General features: G+C 57.1%; 1 protein-coding gene across 1 annotated transcript in view; it reads left to right on the forward strand.

The window, feature by feature from the left end:
- Positions 1–2360: 2360 nt before the first annotated feature.
- ITPR3 (inositol 1,4,5-trisphosphate receptor type 3) overlaps positions 2361–20517 on the forward strand; it is a 63305-nt gene continuing 45148 nt past the window's right edge. Inside the window, exons 1-2 of the mRNA XM_016218707.2 lie at positions 2361–2475; positions 16859–16929. Coding sequence (XP_016074193.2) covers positions 2387–2475; positions 16859–16929 — 160 coding nt within the window. The 5' untranslated portion in view covers positions 2361–2386. The remainder of the gene's footprint in view (positions 2476–16858; positions 16930–20517) is intronic.

The raw sequence follows: 20517 nt of genomic DNA on the forward strand, positions 1-20517 counted from the left end.
CTCTGGGAACGCAGTGTGGACGTCATGTTCCATAAAGATGCCTGGAAGCACTGTGGGAGGCGGGCAGCGAGGTCCTGATGGGGACTTCTCGGTCGAGTGGGAGTTGTGCTCCTGCTCTGACGCCTGCTGTTTGAGGGAGGCTCAGAGCACTCCCAGGTTGGAAGTGGAGGTGGAGGGAGAAACGGTGTTATGTACTGTGGGTGAGATAGGCCTGAGCTCCCCTTTCTGGCTGAGAGACCTTGGCTGATTTTTGGAACCATCTTTTGAGACTCAGGAGAGGAAGGACATGGATCCTGGATGTGGCTGGAGAGAGTGTTTCCAGAATGTCCCTCTTCATCAGTGCTGTTTTGGGAAGGGAAAGACATTGGGCTGGGGCTGGTGGCTTGATCAGAGCCCAGTGCCCAGCAGGGGCCTGACACATAGTGGGCCCTCAATATATGCTTATGGAATGAATGCATATGCTTCTATCTATGGGGAAGTCAATGGAGGCCTGACTCCTGGGAGCTAGTTTGTCTCTTCCAGGGCTGGTCCCTCTCGGCAGAGCTCCAGGGGTGGACAGCCGCAGTCCAGTACAGCGTGGGGTCCTGGAGAGGAGAATCTGGGGCTAGGAGTCAGGGGCTGAGCTTCGGGCTCCAGTTGCCATGAACCCACTGTGTGCCCTTGAGGTTGGTGCTCCTTCTGTAGGCTTTGGCCATTTCTTTTTGGCAGAGTGGTCTGGAATAGGCTTTCCAAACTTGCAGTTTGCAACCCATTTGGTACATTTGAAAAAGCAATTTAGTGGGTCACAATCGGTATTAAAAAACAAAACAAAACACTGAACTAGAACAGAAAATATCAGAGCGCATCACAGGTCACAAGGGTAAGTATTGTTTTGAGAAGCCATTGTTTTGCTTATATATAGTTGAAGGTGTGGAATCGTCTGATGTAAAACTTGTTTGTTACCGGGAGTCCTGGTGAAAAGCTGGAGAACAATGCAGCGCAGTCCTGGAGGTGTCTCTCCCTCCCACATTTTGGGGGTCTCCGTGGGAAAGGCCCAGGCCCGGGCCCCCCTCTCCCCCGCCCCTCCAGTCGGCCGCCCTCCCGCCGCCCCACCCTCCCGGGCTCTTCCTGCTCCCGTCCTCCAGTCCCCTCCTCCCCTGCTCCCGGGGCCGAGCCTCCGCTTCCCGGGAAGTCAGGGTGGGGGTTCCGAAGGAAGAAAATGCGGCCGAGCGCGCTGGCACCGGGCACTCCGTGCCAGGAGTTCAAGTAAAAGTGCTAGGAGGCAAACGCCCAGGCCCGGGACGGACAGCCGCGGGCGCGGGGCCGGGGCTGCGGGCGGCGTCCCGGCGGGAGCGCGGCGACGGACCCGAGGCGCGCGCCCCCCGTCCTGTCGGCCAGGGGCACTATTACCAGCCGAGGTCGTTTCCTCCCCTGCCCCCTCCTCTCTTTTTAAAAAGAAAGACGGAAAGAGCCGAGGGTTTTGGAGCCAACTTCTGGAGTGGGAGCGGCTGCACTGATTCGGAAGTTGGATCTCTTTGTACACAGGAACGCGGAGAGAAAAAACAAAACCCACCCCATTGCTTCATTTCCCCTCCAAGCCTCGGCACTTTCTATTGTGCAATGAAAAGGCTTTGCACGTTGAGAAAAATGAGTCCCGATTGGCGCCGCGAAGGAACGAGCGCGCCCCTGGGCGCGAGACGGCGCCCGGCGGGACGAAGACGGCGCGGCGGCCGGGGCCGGGCCGGGGCGCAGGGTCCTCCGCGCGCCCCCCTCGCGTCGGCTCTCGGCCACCTGAGGACGGACAAGCAGACGGCCCAGGGAACCCAGAGGGCAGGCGGCCCCCACAAAGGCTGGGCCTCCGGGGTGGCGCTTCCGAGAGTCAGCTTGGGGACTTTCTGGAGCTGGAACCCCGCCCCGGGGACCCCGCGGGAACCCAGGAGTCCTCGGAGCGTCGCTGGGCAGGCGCCTCGCTCCGCGTCCCGGAGGCCGAGCCCCGACGCTCGAGGGGCGCAGGGCGAGGGAGGCGGGCCGCGCACGTGGGTGCCGGGGGCGGGCCCGCGGGCCGAGGGGGGGCCGGGTGTGGTTTCCCCCGCCTCCCGGGCGGGATTTGCATGTGTGCGCGGCGGCCCCAGACTTCCTGCTCCTTCTACGCGGCAGGTAGGCGCGGGCCGGGTCGGCGGGCTGGCGGGCCGCGGGCGAGCCGAGACGCGGGCACCCCCTCTCCGGACGCCGCCGCCCGCTCCCGGCCAGCCGCGCCGCCTTCCGCTCCGGTGGCCGCTGGCCCGCCCGGCCCCGAGGTGGGGACGCGCCCCTCCCCGCCCTCCCGGTCACCCCCGTCCCGGGCGCAGAGCCCCGCCTCGAGCCCCTGGGCGCCCCCACCGCCCGGGCTCCCCCGAGGGCCGCAGCCATGAGCGAGATGTCCAGCTTTCTTCACATCGGAGACATCGTCTCTCTGTACGCCGAGGGCTCGGTCAATGGCTTCATCAGCACTTTGGGGTGAGCGAGCTCGAGGGGGCGCGGGTCGGGAGGTGGCGCCGTGGGCCTTGGTGCCAGTGGCTTGCGTCCTGCCTCCGGCCCCGACAGAGGACGCGGACGACCCCCCTGCTTCTAGGGGCAGGGGAGCGGCTCGCCTCCTTCCAGGGAAAGGAAGTTAAATGTTTGCCCAGGTAGGAGTCGGTCCCGCCGGAGCTGGCAGGAGGCGCCCTCCGCCGCGGAGCCTCCGCCCTCGCGCTCGCCGCGCTCCGACGGGCGGAGACGCTTCCTCTGCAGGTGGTCCCGGGGCGGGGCAGGTGGGCGCCTGGGCCTGAGTTGGGGAAAGGCCTCTGGGCTGGCCCCGACGGGGTCGGGAGGTGGGCGAAGCTGTGGGGGGTGGGCAGGCTCCTCTGGAGCCCCGAATCCTCTAGTTAGGGGCCTGTCGCACCTTGGAGAGGCTGCGCCCTCTCCTCGCAGCTCTCCCCGGCCTGCCCGCTCCGCCCCCCTCCCTGGCGTCCCAGGTCCTGGCCCCCGTCCCCCTTCTCTCCTCTCTCGCTGTCAATTTCCTGCACAGCTCATCTGGCGCCCCTGGGTCTCTGGTCGCAGGACCTCTGGAGCACTTGACAAATATTAATTAATTCTGGCCGCCACCCCCCAGGGTCTGGGCTGGATAAGCAGCGAATCAATTCCAGTCCCTGGAGAGGGCCCTGCCCGAGCGCGGGGCGGGAGAGGAATAGGTGGAGGGAATGGGTTCTCCTCAGAGGGGCAGTTGGGTGAGTCTCGGGCTGGGCTGGGGCTGGGGGTGGGGGTGGAGTGCATTCTCCGCCTCTCCAGCCAGGCCCTAGGGCAGGGCCTGCTACCTTTGTCGCATTTTCAGTATGGGGACCTGTGTTGTCTCATGCTCCCCCTCCCCCTCGCCTCCCCTTTAGGAGAAACCCACCCTCCTCCGCTGACCCTGCTCCTCAGAGCCAGCCACCAGGGGCCTCCTCTCTGGGGTTTTGGGGGACAGCCCCAGCACCTCAGCCCAGAGTGGCTCTGGACCTGGCCTGGCTCACCCTGAGCTGGGAGGTAGGAGTCACCTGGCTCCCTTGGTGTCTACCAGGGTTGTTGGGAGTTTAGCTTTAGTCCCGTGGCAAAGAGAATCTAACAGGACGGTGGGGTTGGAGGGCTGGTTCTGCCAGCAGGGGGCTCACTAGGGGTTCCAGCGGACCCTGCTCTCCTAGTCCAGCACCCCCCAGCACTCTCATTCTCCTCCCCCTCTAGATCTGACTTCTCTTGCTCAGTTGCCTGAGGATGGAGATAAAGGCACATTTGGGCCTGCACCTGCCAGCCCCCCAGCAATGACCAGAGCCCTGACTGCCCCTCAGGTCAGGGCAGCTGCTGGAGGCCCAGGCCTGCCTATTAGCAGGCACCCAGTAAACACCTCTGATATGCTGAGGGAAGGGGGGCCTGGGGCAGATGGTGGCAGCCCCTGTCTTGTGTCTGAACAGCACTGGAGGTTTTGGAGAAATGACCATCTTCTCTGTTGCTTTGTGCCTGCTCAGGGCTGGGCACACAGGGGGTGATTTTAAACACCAGGGAGATCTAGCAGGTCTCAGCCCCTGGCGAGGAATTCTCTCTCTGTTGTTCCCTCCTACCTTGGCCCTTCCTGCCCAGGAAGCTGCTTCCTTCAGTCCATTTGAGCCTGGGCGGGACCTGGTGACTTCTGAGAGTCCCTGTACTCCAGGGTGCGGGACCCTGTGCAAACACCTCCTACTGCTTTCTGCTTTCCACCGAAGGCAGCCTACTTCCCAGCCCGGTTTTCTAGCGCCGGCATTTGCTGACCCCAACTTAATTTTTTGGCTTTTTTCACTTCTCACTGCTCACAGTCGGTCTCTTTATCTCTGCCCCTGTGTTGCCGGTCCTTCAGCCAGTCTCCACCTGGGTAAATCTGACCCATCCTCTAAGACCTAGTGCAAAGTGGCCTCTTTTTGAGAGACCCACCCCCACCCCCAATCCAGCAGAATTATCCCCTTTTCCTCTGCGCTTTGCACTGCTTTGTACAAACTCCTGTCTGGTGTTAGTTGTGTTGTTTTACAGTTAGTTGGAGGTTTGTTTGTATGGCCACCTCATGCTGGGCACTTCACCAGGATTAACTCTGATTAATGACACCCTTGGTCCCCTCAGCATGTCCACAGGCACTGTGCCGGGACTGGGGACTCCCTGTCGGATGAGGGAGCTGTGTGTCTCAACTTCTCGGAACTTAGAGTTGATGAAAGGATGTTTCTAAGCACTGTAAGTCATTGTTACTCAAAGTCTAGTCCTTGGTCGAGCCCCATGAGCATCACCTAGAAGCTTGTTGGACAAACAGAATCTCAGAGCCCTGCCTGTCTTGCCGAATCAGACCCTCATGCCGGTCCCAGGGGATTTGGTGCCTTAAAGTGTGAGAAGCATCTCTCTAAGCGATTCTCGGCTCCGGCTCCGTCCTCACCAGGACCTTTTTGTCTCTGTCCTCAACTCTGGCCCCCTTTTGCCTCCACCCTGGCTGTTGGTGCCTGTGTCTGCGAACCCTGGAGGCTATCCTGCCTGAGTCCCCATGCCTGGTGTAAGGGCTGGATGGAATGAGTTTGTTGGAGACAGGTGTGGCCTTGGAGGGCAGAGGGGCTGGCTCGGCTGGCAGGTGGGAAGGGGGGCAGTGGCAGAGGAGGGAGTCTGGGGCTGCCTTCGGATTTCAGCCAGGCTCTGCAGGGCCAAGTGGAGGAGGCCAACTAGATCCGCCTGGATAATTAGAGCTCTGAGTGATGATTGTATGTTAACTTTCAGGAGGGAGGATGGGGAGGGTCTGGGGAGTGGATGCTGGAGCAGGTTGAGACCTTGGCCTGGAAGGGAAAGCAAGCCCACGCCTGTTCTTGGCCAGAGAGCGTGGCCAGGGCCACTGCCTCACCCCTCACCCTGGGCAGGAAGCGGCAGAGGCCCGGGCTGGAGCAGCTGACCTGGGCTAGTGAAAGGCGAAGGATTTTTTTTTTTTTAAACATCTTTATTGATTTCATAGAGAGGAAAGGAGAGGGAGAGAGAGAGAGAAACATCAATGATGAGAGAGTCATTGATCGGCTGCCTGCTGCACGCTCCCGACTGGGGATTGAGCCCACAACCCGGGCCTGTGCCCTGACCGGGAGTCAAACCCCGATCGCCTGGATCCTGGGTCGGCTCTCAACCGCTGAGCCACGCCTGGCCGGGCAGGCGAAGGATTTAATGTGGCTTCCCGCCAGTGGCTGAGAGTAACTGGCCCTGCGTGTGCAGCGTGGGCCCCTCTGAGTCTCACTTCCAGTCCCCTGAAGACTTTGAGTGCTCAGAGGGGTGGCCCCCGGACTACAGGGAGTGCAGGTGAGCTGTTCTTGAAGCTGAGCTCCCAACACTTGTTACAGCGCCTCTGCCCACCCATGCCTAGGCGTTGGAACACCGTTTAGGGGTTCTCAGGGCCCCTGGACCTGTATCACCTGGGGCAGGGTGAGCACAGGGAGTAGGGTCATAAGGCCCCCCGCTTGGGGTTCCCTGTCCACCTTGTAGCCTGATCCACTTCCCCGAGAGGGCTGGCACGGGAGGTCAGGACCCAGAAAATGTGGAGGAGGCAGATTCTTTGGAAAGGACAATAATACTGGGAAAAACAGAAGATAGCAGGAAATGAGGAAGACCACATATGAGATGGATTGACTCCATGAAAGCCATGCTCGTGAGTCTTCCTGCTTACTGTTGAGGACAGGACCGTGTGAACATCACTCACACATAGGGTTGTCAGGGGTCGGGTTGACTGAGTGTCCTGGAACATCAACAAATGTGGAAGAAGCCCAGGTCCTGCCTTTTTACTAACTCTCTGGGTGATTTCGGTAAGGCCCTGCTTTCTCAGAGTGTTTCCTTCACTCAGCCTGATGTCCTCTATAGTGCTTTTTTCATGCCTGAGAATTCCCTGGGGTATTTAAAAAAGATTCCAGCTCCCAAGTCCCATGTCGGACTTACTGTGTCAACATTTCTAGGGCTGGGGTCTGAGGGTAGGATTGTTTAAAAGCTCCTCAGGTGCCCGGCCGGCATGGCTTGGAGGCTGAGCGTCGACCTATGATCTAGGAGATCGAGGTTTGATTCCTGGTTAGGGCACATGCCCTGGTTGTAGGCTTGATCCCCAATAGGGGGCGTGCAGGAGGCAGCCTTTCAATGACTCTCATCATTGGGGTTTCTGTCTCTCTCCCTCTCCCTCTCCCTTTCTCTCTCTGAAATCCATAAAGACATATTTAAAAAAAAGCTCCTCAGGTGATTTTAATGTGTACCAGGGGCTGAAATCCCTAATCTGAGGTCCCCCTGGCCTGATAGGCTGTGAGGAATTCTACCTGTTGGGTCTGCCTGCGCCATCTGTTAGCCTTCATCAGACTTCATTAAGTCATTCAACAAACATTTATTGAGCACCTACTATGTGCCAGGCACTCAGTAGTAACTGAGACAGAGTTCCAGCCCGGTCTAGTCTGCACAGTGGGGAGCTGGGAGAGCTGGTCTGTAAGAGCCTTTGAGCCTTATGTCTCTGAGGCTATATAGTTCCGGGAGGGGATACTGCCCCTCCCAGGCGGACTCATTCCTCCAGGGCAGATTTCAGACCTGCCCTTGGCTTTGATTTAATTGTGACTTCACTGGAATGAGACGTTGGATTTACCCTGGCCTATGTCCCAAGGCAGGGGCTTGGCCTCAGCTGAGCCAATCCATGCAACGAATTTTTTGAAAATATCAATTTTTTTCTGATTAAAATACAATATACACTCGATGAAGTAAACCTGAAAAAGTAAAAAGTTATCTGTAATACCACTGTGACTTCTATTCACATCCCGTATGTGGAGCCGGTAGCCTTTTTACCTACACAAGGAGACGTTTGTGATATGATATGACGTTCATATATGACGTTCATATATGATATGAAACTGCGCCTAGGTCTTCATAGCCTGTCTTCTGGGGACACACTAAGCCATGTTTCCCTGCCAGCCTACCGCTGCCGGGCTACAGAGCATCTGTGGTGCATTGTGCCTGGATTTATTTAAGCAACTCCGGTGCTGGGCACTCAGGCTGTTTCTCAGTTTTTGCCATTACAGACAGTCGGTGCTGGACATCCTAGTCGGAACATGCCCGAACACCCGCCCTGTTGTCCTCTCAGGATAAATTCCTAGAAGTGGAATTCTGAGACCAAAGGCAAGGCACGTCTTGTACCTCACAGGCTCTCTAATCCTCTGTGCTCCTCTGGTGCTGGAGGCGGTGGGAATGGGGACCCTGTGCCCCAGGGTGTATGCCCACTTCATGTCACAAGTTTGAGAGTCTTGTACTAGGGGGTGTGGGGAGTAAGGCCAGCCTGTGCCCTGGAGGTTGGGCGTGGTGGCTGTGATAGGGAGGGGAAGTGGAGAGAGGGGCCTTGTGGGGACAGAATCAGTCCCAAGGTTCCACTGTGGGGCCCCAGGGACCCAGGCTGTGGGTCTCCAGGGACTCCTGACTCCTCCCCCTAAAGAATCCTGCTGTAGCCACTTGTTCACTCTGCCCTGCCCTACATTCCTGACCCCACGTCCCCTCCTGGGGTGGGTGGGGCAGTGGCTGGGGTTGGGGGTGGAGTGATGTGCTGAATTTTAGGGTGGGGTCACATCAGCTTTCTGCTCTCGGCTTAGGGGGAGGTTTCTGGGTTTCACTTATCCCTGAGCACAGGTCTGATGTCCCTGCGGTCCACCCCTAGGCCTGAGCTCCCTACTTTACCCCATGTGGAGCTGGGGGGCTCCTCCTTGGAAGTGGGGGCTGTGAGAGAAGAGGGAAGGAGGCCTGAGGGAAGGGGAGGAGAGCAGAGTCCAAGTCTCCAGTAAGTTCATCACATATGAGCCCTGAGCCCCCCTGAGGGTGTCACGCTGGCCATGCCAGGAGTGGCAGTGATACTTAGTATTTGTACCTGCAGTGAGGACCCCTGGCTTAGTGAGGCTAAATGAGCAGGGCCACACAGCATGGGTCTTCAGAGTGGGGGCTGCAGGGCCTTTCACACCAGGGACTGTGGGCACAGAAATGAGCCTGGGCCTTGACAGCGCAGTGAGCCCAGGGTGTGGGCTGGGGCTGGGTGGGGGCACAAGCAGAGCTGTTTCCACTTGGGCAGACAGGCTGGAGGGACTCTTTGCAGGGGATTTTGTGGGGGAGTAGAATGATCACAGTGGTGTGTGAGGGTGTGTAAGGTATTTTCTTGGTTGGCAGGTGGGCAGAGCCTGGAGAGGCAGGGATCGTAAATCTCAGCCTGGGGGCAGCTGCAGGTGCTCAAGGGGACACCTGTGCACATTTGGTTCGCAAATCACTGTCAGCCAGCTAACCATCGCCACCTTCCTCCAGCCTGCAGGAGAGCCTTCCTCTCCAGGGTGTGGGTCTAGAAATGGGTGATGTATATCATGGGAAGGAGAACAGGTCTGGGTCTCGGAGCTGCTGCTGCCGGCGATGGGTAGATTTCACACAGCACTTTTACAGTTGGTGGCTCTGGCCTTTACTGTCACTTTGGCCCCTCACCACCAGCCTGAGGCATGAATATAACTCAGGAAAAGTAGAGAGAGCTATTAGAACACCCATATGCCCACATCTTAGACTTTATAATTGTCTGCAATTTGGCATATTTGCTGTACCTCCTTTTGACTGAAGTATTTTCATGGTAAATTACACACATTGCATGTTTTTACTTCTAAATACTTCATTACACGTCTGTAAGAAATAAGGATATGTTCCTGTGTTTCCATAATACTGTGATCACACCAACTCATAATTTCCTAACAGCATCCAGTGCCCAGTCCATAGCCAGATGTGCCCCTTTGTCCTCTGTCCTTGACCACCGGTTTCTTTAATTCCAGATCCAGTCAAGGTACAGGTGTTAATTTAATTCTTATGCCTCTTAAATGCCCTTTAATCTGAAACGGTGTCCTGACCCCCAGCCCTCTTCCCCCACCACGATACTGAGCCCCTGAGACAGGTGGGTTGTGCCGCAGACTGTCTCCCCTTCTGGATGTGTCAGGGCCGCTTGGCTGCTTTTCCCAGCGAGCCCCGCGGAGGCCTGGAGCGGGGCGGGGCGCCTCAGTCAGCCGGACAGGCTGGGTCCAGTTCCTGGTTGTGGAGGCAGGGGAGAGGCGGCCTGGCTGCGGGGGCCCCGGCTGCACCCCTTCTCTGTCTCTGCTTTCCCTCTAGCCTCTCCTGCTCGCTGCCCCGCTTCCCCTCGGCCGAACAGATACAGCTTCCCGTGCCCCCAGCAGCCCTGTTGAGACCCCAGGACTTGCCAGGGCTCACCCAATCCTGAGCTCAGGCAGCGCCCTGAAGGCTTGCACACTACTCAGGGACCTTTATTTCTACTGGGCCAAGTTTAGTCATTTTTGCTCCCTCCATGCCTCCTTGGCAAGACTCTTGGGGTTCTCTGAGTGGGTGGCTTCCTGTCCTTTCTAGGCTTAAGCTGTCTGAGGGGATGAGGCATGCTTTGTTGAACTTGCACATACAGCCTGGCCCCTCGGGTGGCACGGGGCGGACCCTTGGTAAAGAAAGCTAGTGGAGGTTAAGTAAATGGATGTTTATGTAGGATTGCTGAAATCAATTTCTTTTCTCTGATGAGCTAGGGACCCCAACCAGTGAACCTGGGTTCCTGTCCCAACATTCCTCCCCACTCCCACCTAGTGGGTGCAGCTTTGGGTATTTGGAGAAGAGGACTCCAAGGGCCCCATCCACCACCGGCCAATCCCAGTATTCTGACTGTGCCTGCAGAGGGAGTGGCCTTCCTTGGCTCTGGCCTAGATCTGTGGGGTGGTGGCCAGCGCCCTGGGCTGGGAGTCAGGAGACCTGGGGTCTGGAGCTGGCTGCTCCTTTCACTTGTGTGACCTGCCCTGTCAGGTTCCCCCTCCACGCCTCAGGTTCTGAGCTGGATTGGGGAGGGGCTGTCAAGGGTCCCTCAGGCATTTGCACAGTCCGTGTGTGATTCCTGCCCCAGTGGCTGCTCAACTGGGGGCCTGGCAGGTGCAGGCTTTGATTCAGGCCCCTCTGATAGTCACCGACCCCACTCCTAGCTCCTCCTCCCTCTTCCCTCCTCCTTATCTAATCTTTCCAGACAGCACTGACCCGCCCCACCGCCATTTCCAGGGCTCCCTCCTGAATCTCAAAGTCCACCCTGGGCAGAATAGGGCCACCCCGGCTGCTCACACATCTACCTTTCTCTCGCCCCTGGACCAAGGTGCAGACCCCATGGGAGTTTTGGGGACATCGCCCTCCTTCATGCCCTTCTAAAGCAGAGCTGTCAACCAGCTCCGCTGAGGGCCTTGCAAGGGGGTGGGTGCAGGGTTTAGGACATGCTCCCTCTGGTCCTCAGGGCATTTGGCATGGTGGGTAAGAGATTCTAGAGGGTAGGGACCACAGCCAGCACATAATCTGCTCCCAGTGAGGTTTTGTTGAATGGATGGGGCCTGGGTTATACATGTGGGCTGGGTGCTCTTTACTCAGAAGTATTGGATGTAAAAGTGATTTGTAAATTAGAACGGGTTCCGCACACTGGAGGAACAGTTTTTGTAATGTGATCAAGGCTGGGTGCCACCTGCCTTTAGATGAGGGATGCCTGTGGTGGGAATGGCTGGGATCTCTGCAGGAACTTAATCGAAGCCATAAAAATGGCCAGAGGGGGACGGGGCTTGGGGCTTCAGCAGGGAGGTGGGATGGTGAAGTCGGTGGACTGGCTGAGTGTGGGAGTAGCCCCTTCCCTGGACCTTGGGCGGAGGTGGAGGCACTCTGGAGTTGGGGGTGAAGCGACAGGACCACCTCCCCCTGGATGGAGAGCTGGGCTCTGGTTACAAAGTCAGGTGCGCCAGGTGCCCGTGAAGCCGGACACCTGGGACGAGCTAGTTTAATAAACACAGATGGCCCCGTGAACGGGGTTGCTATGGCTCCAGCCCTGGCTGGGACAAGGGTGCCGACAGGTGGGGAGGGTCCCCTGGGTGGTCCTCCACCAAAGTCGAGAGGGAGGGGAGGAGAGCAAGGGCACTGCCTGCTCCCAGGTGGCCTGGCCAGGTCCTGCCCAGGGTGCTGTCTGCCACTTGCAGTCCGAGGCAAAGTCCCAGGCGAGGCAAGCCAGCCAGGGCTGCACTGGGGCAGCGAGTTTCGCTGATGTCTGGGGTGGGGCCCATCCGTTGGGTGGTGTGTGTGAGTGTGTGAGTGTGTGTGTTGGGGGCGTTGAACTCGGTGACAACCACAGTGCTGCTCCATGAACCTGGGTCCACCAGGAATGGAAGTCCTGGCCTCACCCTCCGAGGCTCCCCTTCGTCAAAACTTACCGGTCTGGTGTCCCCGGCTCGCGCCTCCCTCAGGACTGGGATCCCAGCCACCTATCTGATAAAGGCTTTCCTGCTTATCAGTTAATGGCTTCTCCAACACCCCTCCCTCCCTCCCCACCCCTCCCTCCCTCCCCACCCCTCCCACCGGGCTGATAGCACCTAGGTGGGAAGCCTCGGCCCTAATGGAGGGGCGGAGGCTTGGTGAACCGACTCTCACTGTTGAGGGTGGCTGCCTTCTTTGCCTACGTGCTAGGTCAGGGGCTGCCCGAAGCACCAAGTGGGAACTGAAAAGATGAGGAGTGCAAGGTGCCACCCCTGGAGGTTCCTGGGAAGGGGTGCAGAAGGTATCCCAGAGTTCCCAGGCGATGTTGATTCTGCTAGCCTGGGACCCACATGGAGGACGGGGTGTGGAATGTCAGAGCCAGGAGGAACCTCAGAAAGCCCCATCTCCTCACCTGGTCCTCCTGATACCTAGATACCTCATGGCTTCTCTGACCTGGTTCCTCATACGGACCAGGACCGTTTCTGTCCCCTCTGGGTTGTGGGTGTGGGATGTTCCCAGCCTTGTTCGAAATTCTCCTCCTGCCCAGTCCCTCCCCTTCAATAAGTGGCCTCAACTTGCACTCCCAAAATGCTTTCCAGATCCCTGGGCACCGGGGAGCTGCTGAGTTGGAGATGGGGCTTCTGAAACTGTGCCAGAGTGAGTGAGGACAGGGGACATCCACCTGTGACCAGGTGGATTTGTGCCAGGGAGATTACAAAAAGCCAGCCAAGCGCCTGCATTTGCATGTCTTTTCTGCACGTGTGAGCCAGACAAGGAGTTCCCAGGGGACGGGAGGGGTCCATGGTGAGGATGGGGTTCTCCTCTGACAGGGAGTCTCGGAGGAGGGGCTTCCACAAGGCCTTGTGCACTGGGCAGCCCCCCCCATGCTGCCCTGTGGCTGCCCAGCGCTCCTGGCTGTGCCAGGTCCCAGGACCTGGCCAACGATCTCTCCCTTCCCCCACCAAAACTCGTCCTCCTAGGTCTCCTCCCCTCAGGGCTTTGCTCTGAGATAACCAGCTAATCTGATTCACTAATGCCTTACAGGAAATTCTATGAATTATTCAAGGCTCTGAATAGCTCCCGCCTGTTCTTTCACACCTTTGCTGCTGATTGGCCAAGCTCTGACCTCTCCCTTCCCTGAATTCCCACGAAATCCACAGCTGGTACCACCAGTTGGCACCAGTGCATATTGCTTATATCATTAACTTTGCTGAGTATGTGACTTGTCTTCCCAATAAGATTTAAACTCCCTGAGGCAGGGGCCTTATGTTTTGCTTCTGTGTACTTCCCCCAGCAGCTAGTAAGAGGAATTCATTCACTCAGTACGCAGTTCACGAGGGCCCGCTGTGTGCCAGGCCTGGTCTAGGTGCTGGGGATGCGGCAGGGAGCAAAACACACATCCTGTCGTCATGCATCTTCCATCCCACGAGGCTGGAGTGACAGTTCCTGAAATAAATAAGTGCAACATATAGCAGGCCGGTGGTGGCAGGTGCTGTGGGGGACAGTGAGCAGGGAGGTGGCTAAGGAGTGTGGGAAAGAGCAGTTTCCAATTTCCAAAAGGAGGGTTAGGGAGGGTGTCTGGGGGAATGGGTTATTTGAAACAAGATCTGAAGGAGGTGAAGGAGGGAGCCAGGGAGGTATCTGGGTGCAGGGGGAAGAGGCAGTGCCGGATGTCCAGGAAGGTTTGAGGGGTCTGGAGGGGGGCTGTGGCTGGGGCAGAGTGGGCGAGGGGTAGAGGGAGGAGATGAAGTCAGAGAGGGGAGGGGTCTTTGTGAGTTCTTGGTTTGTACTCTGAGATGAGTGGTTCTAGAGTTCTGAGCAGATGATTCCCCTGATTTGACTTACCTTTTAAAGAGATCCCTCAGCCCTGGCCAGGTAGCCCAGTTGGTTAGAGCATCACTTGGATACACCAAGGTTGCCAGTTTGATTCCTGGTCAGGGCACACATAAGAATCAACCAATGAGTGCATGGATGAGTGAAATAACAAATTGATATTTCTGTGTGTCCCCCCCCCCCCCCCGCCAAATCGATGAAGTTAGAGAGAGAGAGAAAAGAGAGATCCCTCTGCCGCTGTGGACAACAGGCTGTGGGGGGAGGTTAGAGAGGGGGGTCAGCAGGAGACCAAGGAAAAGGCCATTACAGAAATCCAGGTGGGGCTGATAGGGCCTGGATGGGGGGGTGGTGACAGTGACAAGAGGTCGGGTTCTGCACATGTTTTGTAGAGCCCACAGGGAGCTCCGTTTTGAACTTGGAGTAGGCAGTGAGATCTGAGTCCGGACTTTGGGGAAGGGCCGATGTGGGCGCCATCAGTGAGTGTAAGTGAGCGCTGCTGAAGTGACCAAGGGCATGAGTGCTGATGGAGAAGGGGAGAGAGCCATGGATTGAGCCCACACTGGAGGCTGGGAGAGGGAAGAAGATAGAGTGCCTTCGGTGCAAGCTGCCCTCTCACTGTGAGGTCCCACACAGTACCCCCACCCAGTTCCTGCTCAGATGCTGCACAACCTGGCTTCAGAGCCCGGCTCTGCTGCTTGCTGGCCTTGTGTCCCTGGCCAGATTGTTTAACTTCTCTGTGTTCTGGTTTCTCTGCCTGTAAAATGCAAATAATAAAGTTGATTTAGAAAATTAAAAAACAATATATGAAATCATCAGAAACAAAATCCTGCTGGCCATTACTGTGGACCACATTGTGCAAAGTGCTGGTGATGCCAAAGGGTAAAACACAGGGTCCCGTCTTCAAGGAACTCAGTGTAGATACAGGAAGTAGTTGCTGTAGGAAGAGCCCTGGCAGCAGGAGAGGCCAGGACCAGGTGCTGTGGGAACACTGGGGTGGGAGGCTTGAGGGAGGGAGGGCACTGGCCAGGCAGGTATGTCTTCACAGAGTAGGAGAAGAGGGGCTGAGGGTGGATGAATGGAGGTCTGGTATGCCTGAGGCTTGGAGGGGAGCCAGGATGGGCTGGGAATGAAGGGCATTGCAGGCTGCCAGGACCATTTCTGTAGAGATGAGAGCTCCAGGGACTGTGGGGGTCAACTGAAGATTTAGCACTGCTGGGGCAAGAAATTTGTGAGGCTAGCTAGGGAGGTCAGATCACAAAAGGCCTTATTAGCTAACCCAAGGAGGGGAGGAGCAGATGGAGGCTTTAGAATCAGCTCTATGACTTTAGGCAAATTATTTAACTTTTTTTTATTTTTAACATGAAAAATTCACTCTTCTGCTCTGGCAAGTGTGCTCAGTGGTTAGAGCATCGGCCCTCACACCAGAGGGTTGTGGGTTCGATTCCCGGTCAAGGAGACGTAACTGGATAGGGAGGGTGTGGGAGGCAACCCATCAATGTGTCTTTCCCACATCAGTGGTTCTCTCTTTCTTCCCCTCTCCCTCTCCCTCCCTTCCACTCTCTAAAAATCTATGGAAAAAATATCCTCAGGTGAGGATTAACAAAACCAAAAAAAATTCACTCTTTTATTTTGGAAGAAGCAACAATTTATACTAACAAGATTAAAGGTAAATTTCTTAAACATTATCCAGAAAAATTAACAAGATTTTTAGTATGTATTTCTGGTACTAATATACACAAAAGGTTCTATCATGCCTATTCTGCATATTTAACTTTCAAACACAGTTTTCTCCTCTTTAAAATGGTGCTAATGACTAGCCCTTGTGGGGAAGTGGGTGAGAATTCAGAAGGATGTGCAGTTGGCCTCTGAAATGGTGGGTTGTCATCATTACTTTATTTTAGATGCTGGGGTGGCATTGAAGACTTTTAAATGTAGGGATGAATGGATGGATGGGGGGAGTGGATGGTGGATGAGTGGATGAGAGGGTGGATGGTGGATGGGTGGGTGGATGGTAGATGGGTGGGTGGATGGTAGATGGGTGGGTGGGTGGGTGGTGGTGGATGAGTGGGTGGGTGGGTGGATGGTGGATGGGTGGGTGGATGGATGGATGGGTGGGTGGGTGGTGGATGGGTGGGTGGGTGGTGGATGGGTGGGTGGGTGGGTGGTGGTGGATGAGTGGGTGGGTGGGTGGTGGTGGATGAGTGGGTGGGTGGGTGGATGGTGGATGGGTGGGTGGATGGTAGATGGGTGGGTGGGTGGGTGGTGGTGGATGAGTGGGTGGGTGGGTGGTGGTGGATGAGTGGGTGGGTGGGTGGATGGTGGATGGGTGGGTGGATGGATGGATGGGTGGGTGGGTGGTGGATGGGTGGGTGGGTGGTGGATGAGTGGATGAGTGGGTATATGGTGGATGGGTGGGTGGATGGATGGATGAGTGGGTAGATGGTGGATGGGTGGGTGGGTGGTGGTGGATGAGTGGGTGGGTGGGTGGATGGATGGGTGGTGGGTTGATGTCCTCCAGGGATTTAGGATTAACCCCAGCCATGGCTATAAGGGGGGAATTTTAGGCCCCAGGGTGGCCAAAGAGGGTAGGAAATGTGGTCTGACTGAGGTGGGGAAGGTGCAGGTGTATTGTCCTGTCTTTGAGACCCAAAGGCTTGCCCCTCTAGTTTGGTGTCTCATGAACTTCTCATCTGTCTGGCTGTCTCCAGTCTCTCTGCCTCTGTTTCTTCTCCTGTGTCCTTTTTGACTCTGTCTTTCCCATCTCCTTCTGTCTTTCTCCTTCCCTTGCTCTGACTCTCTCTCCCTTGCTCTTTCCCTTTCTGACTTTGTCTTTCTTGGTCTTTTCTCTCTCCCTCTTCCATCATCCAGTGCCCTTTCAGATCTGTGCAGCAGGAGGTCGGGGTTATGGCAGAAGTTACACCCACAGTGTGTGACAGCCCAGGCTGGCGGCAAACCCCCACAGGACAGCTCTGGCTGTAGCGGGGGTAGGGCGTTGGGTGTGTCTTTGCGCTTTTCCTGGGGGCTCCCCCATCTCCACTCCAAGAGATCCTGCCTTTTCACCAGGAAGGGAATGACTTGAAGGTGAGGGTTGTCAGTGAGACAGAGGCTTCTTTGGAGGCCTCCCTGGTGCCCTGGAATCCCCTGCCCTGAGGGAGGTATGCTGTGGGGAGATGGGTCTCTTTTCTCTCGCTGACCCAGCTGCCTTGTCCCCCAGGCTGGTGGATGACCGCTGTGTGGTGGAGCCTGCTGCTGGGGACCTGGACAACCCCCCAAAGAAGTTCCGAGGTAAGACTTCCACTCCCACTGCAAACTCCTCCCCTGGGCTGCTGAGTCCCGGACCTGGGACTGAGTCATTCAGCCCCATTCAGCCCCAGAGGCCTGCCAGTCAGACCAGGCTGCCTGGAACCCTCCCACTGCTGTGTGCAGAGCCCCCTTGGCTTGCACCCCGCTTCTCCTAGGTTTTCCAGGGCCACACCCACGTCTCAGGGGCACACCCACTCCTGGTCCCTCCGCCCACCAGCTCCTCACCAGCCACAGGACTTTCTTTGTCTGTGTGACTGGGCGTTTTCTCAGGGAACTGGGGAGGAAAAGAGAATTTCCCCAGGCGTTAGGAGGCCCAGGGCGAGAGCACTTCTCTGGGTCGAGTCTCCTCATCACATTGGACCGGATGGTCTCCAGGCCCCTTCTGCCCCTGGCTGTGTCCTCAGCCCACGGGCTTGGATGACTCCTGCCCGAGGGATCTTGTGGGGCCCAGATCTGGCTTTGCTGAGTAACCCTGGGCAAGTGCCCTCCCTCTTGGGCTCTGTGTCCTCCATGGCCCGTGGGGTCTTCAGCCCCACCCTGGCTGGAGGGCCCAGGTGAGGATGAAAAGATACCGTCTGTCACTGCCCAGCCAGGGAAAGGTGTCACTGTGATTACCTGTGAGGCTGAGCCAGCCAGACGGCTCCTGGGCTCCTGGGCGTGGAGGGCAGGGTGGGAGCAGGCAGGAACACGCCCGGCCACTGCCGCTCTGCTGCCCACGTGGCTGCTCCTCTAGGGGAGATGAGCTGCAATTGTTGTGGGGAGAGGTGCTGAAGGGGAGCAGATTTAAGAGAACCCTGTGGCCCCTGGCCAGTGTGGCTCAGCGGTTGAGCATCGACCTGTGGTCCAGGAGATGGAGGTCCGATTCCCACCCAGTCAGGGCACATGCCTGGGTTGCGGGCCTGATCGCCGGCAGGGGGCCTGCAGGAGACAGCCGATCAATGACTCTTTCATCATTGATGTTTCTATCTCTCTCCCTCTCTCTTCCTCTCTCTGAAATCAATAAAGACATTAAAAAAAAAAGACTTAAAAAAAAGATAATCCTGTGGCATCCTTGGCTGTGTGCCTTGGGCCTTGCCCATCCATTGGAGTGCAGAGAAGATGGGGGGTGGTTCCTCCCAGCCCGCAGAGGGTCCCCATGTTCACTGTTGATCTCCTGCTTCCATCATGGGCCTGAGTGGGGGCTTTGCTTGGGAGTCTTAGGGGACATGCCTGGATGTGTGGGAACTGCCTGTGGCACTGGACTTTCCTCACCACAGACCCCTTTGCCCTGCATCTTCTCACCTCATTCCCTCCACTTGGGCTCTTACTGCTTCCAGCCACACCGGCCTTCCTGCTGTTCCTCGCAGGTGCCAGCCACGCCCCCACCTCTGCACCTGCTACCTGCTGTTCCCTCTGCATGCGACGTTCTTACCCAGATATCCCCGTGGCTCCTGCTCTCCTTGGCTTCAGGTCTCATATCCTCAGTGGGGCAGTCTCTGACCCAGTATAAACTTGTCCCTGCCCACCAATCTCCCTTCCCTGCTTTCTTCTTTCCATAGCATGAATCTGACATACTCTGTGTGTGTTTTAATTATTTGTTTGTTTATCATCTGTCCCGCTGCTGGAATGTCAGCTCCACCAGGGCAGGGATTTCAGTCTGTTTTATTTGCTGTTTTATCTGCAGAGTTTGCCACATAGTGGGTGCCCAGTACGCGTGTAAGGAATAAATTCGTGTGCCAGCCCCTCCTTGGGCTGCTTCCTGCCTCTGCCGCCTCTTTCACGCCTGGCTGCTCTGGGTCTTGTTGACGTGACCCACCATCCTGGGCCGGGGTTCTGGAGGCTTTGGGGTGCTGGTGCAGGCCTCCTGCTTGAGGCACAGCTCTGAGCACGCCTGCCCCTGGGTCCTAAAGGTTATGAGTGGGGAGAAAAAGGGACGTGGGGCTCTCGTGCAGCCAGAATCAGGAGAGCTTTGAAGCTGCTGCTGGAGGGCAGACTTTCTCTCTAGCTGAGGGGTTCAGGTAAATCTGAGGAAGAACTTAGTAAGAGAGAGGGTGGTGAGGGTCCCCAGGTGGGCTGTGACAGGTCAGAAAGGGACTGGAGCTGAAAGGAGAAAGTGTATGCATTCAGCTTGTGCTGTGACAGGTGGTGACAGAAGTAGGTGTGGCTGAGGGAGATTTGCCCTAGAGTTTCAGTGGACAGAGTTTGGGGCCAATTTTTGATAACAAAAATGCCACTTAGAGGAACAAATACTCCTTTGACTCCCTGCCTTCCTCCCATCACTCCTTCCCCCTCCTCCCTTTCTCTTCCTCCCCCTTTTCCCAAGCCTGTGAACAGGGCCCTCCCCAGGGTCCCAGCTGCCCTGCCTCACTAGACTCAGCCAGCTCCAGAGATGGAATAGGGGACTCGGCCTCCTGCGTCCTACCACCCTGGGGTCTAGGTCCTGGCCTATGCTGTCGCGGGTGCCGGGCAGAGGTCCCTTGTAGCTGGCGCGTCCAAGTTGGAGCGTTAGAACTGAGGACAAGAGATGGACTCCAGCCTCTTCAGTTTGAGACTGTAGCCCAGAGAAGAGAAACGTGGAGCTTGGCCTCCAACCTGGGAGTCTAGACTCTCTTTGTCCCCTGACTCCTGCAAACACCCTGGCCCTTGGGAGGTCCCAGCAAGGGCGTGGGGCTTTGGCAGGCATTTAAGAAGTTGGCTAGAGGTGGTCAGGGATGGTTGTGTCCCAAGGCCACTCTGGAGTGGGCTAGCCATTGCTGGGACTGCAGGCTCCCCTTCCTCCCCAGAGCCCACTCCCCTTCACCTGCTGACTGGAGACCCCCAGGCTTGCTGGCGGAGCCCTGTCAAGCCCCCACCCCTCTTTCCATCGGCCCCTGATTGGCGCCTTGTTTGTGGTTCCAGCTCCAGCCATCTTCTGGAGCCATCTCAAACCCTGCACATTCTGAGCATTCATTCTTTCCAGAGTCTGCAGAGCCCTGGGAGGCCCAGGCTGCTGATGCCCCAGTGTGTGGGCGCCTCATGACCTCTGCTTTGCTGTAAGGTCTGGGGGTTGTGGCTGCTCTGAGTGTGTGCTGCTGCTGGCTGGCCCAGGGCCTGGGCATGTCCCCTCCCAGGATTCCTTTCTCTTTCTCCTCCCGCGTGCTGGGGCCTCGGGTGACCCTCACCTCCCCCTCTACCTCAGGGAAGCTCAGAGCTCACAGCCCAGCTACAGCGAGCCCAGGAAACTGCAGGGGTCACGCCCTCCTGGGCTGCTGGGTCAGGTGCTGGGAGGCCGCTGGTGAGTGGCCCTCTGTGCTGGCACGGCTGGGCTCCCCTCCCCCCATCCTTCTGCCTCTGGTCATTGTAATTTTTGTTATTATGAAGACATCAGCTCTACACAAAAGAGAAAAATTGCACACACCTATGCACCCACTGCTGTGCTCTGTCAGATCCTTTTCACCGTGTTATTTCAAATCTTCGCATCCTTAAAGAGATCGCCCTGTGCCTGTGGCGGAAGCTTAGTCCCCCATCCTTCCCCCCCCCCCCCCCCCCCCCCGGCACATGCTCCCAAAATGCGTGCATCATTCAGGGGCCTCCTTTTCTGATTTTGCTTTA

Source organism: Miniopterus natalensis, chromosome 5 (genome assembly GCF_054644295.1).
Source record: "Miniopterus natalensis isolate mMinNat1 chromosome 5, mMinNat1.hap1, whole genome shotgun sequence".
In the NCBI taxonomy this organism is placed as follows: Eukaryota; Metazoa; Chordata; class Mammalia; order Chiroptera; family Miniopteridae; genus Miniopterus; species Miniopterus natalensis.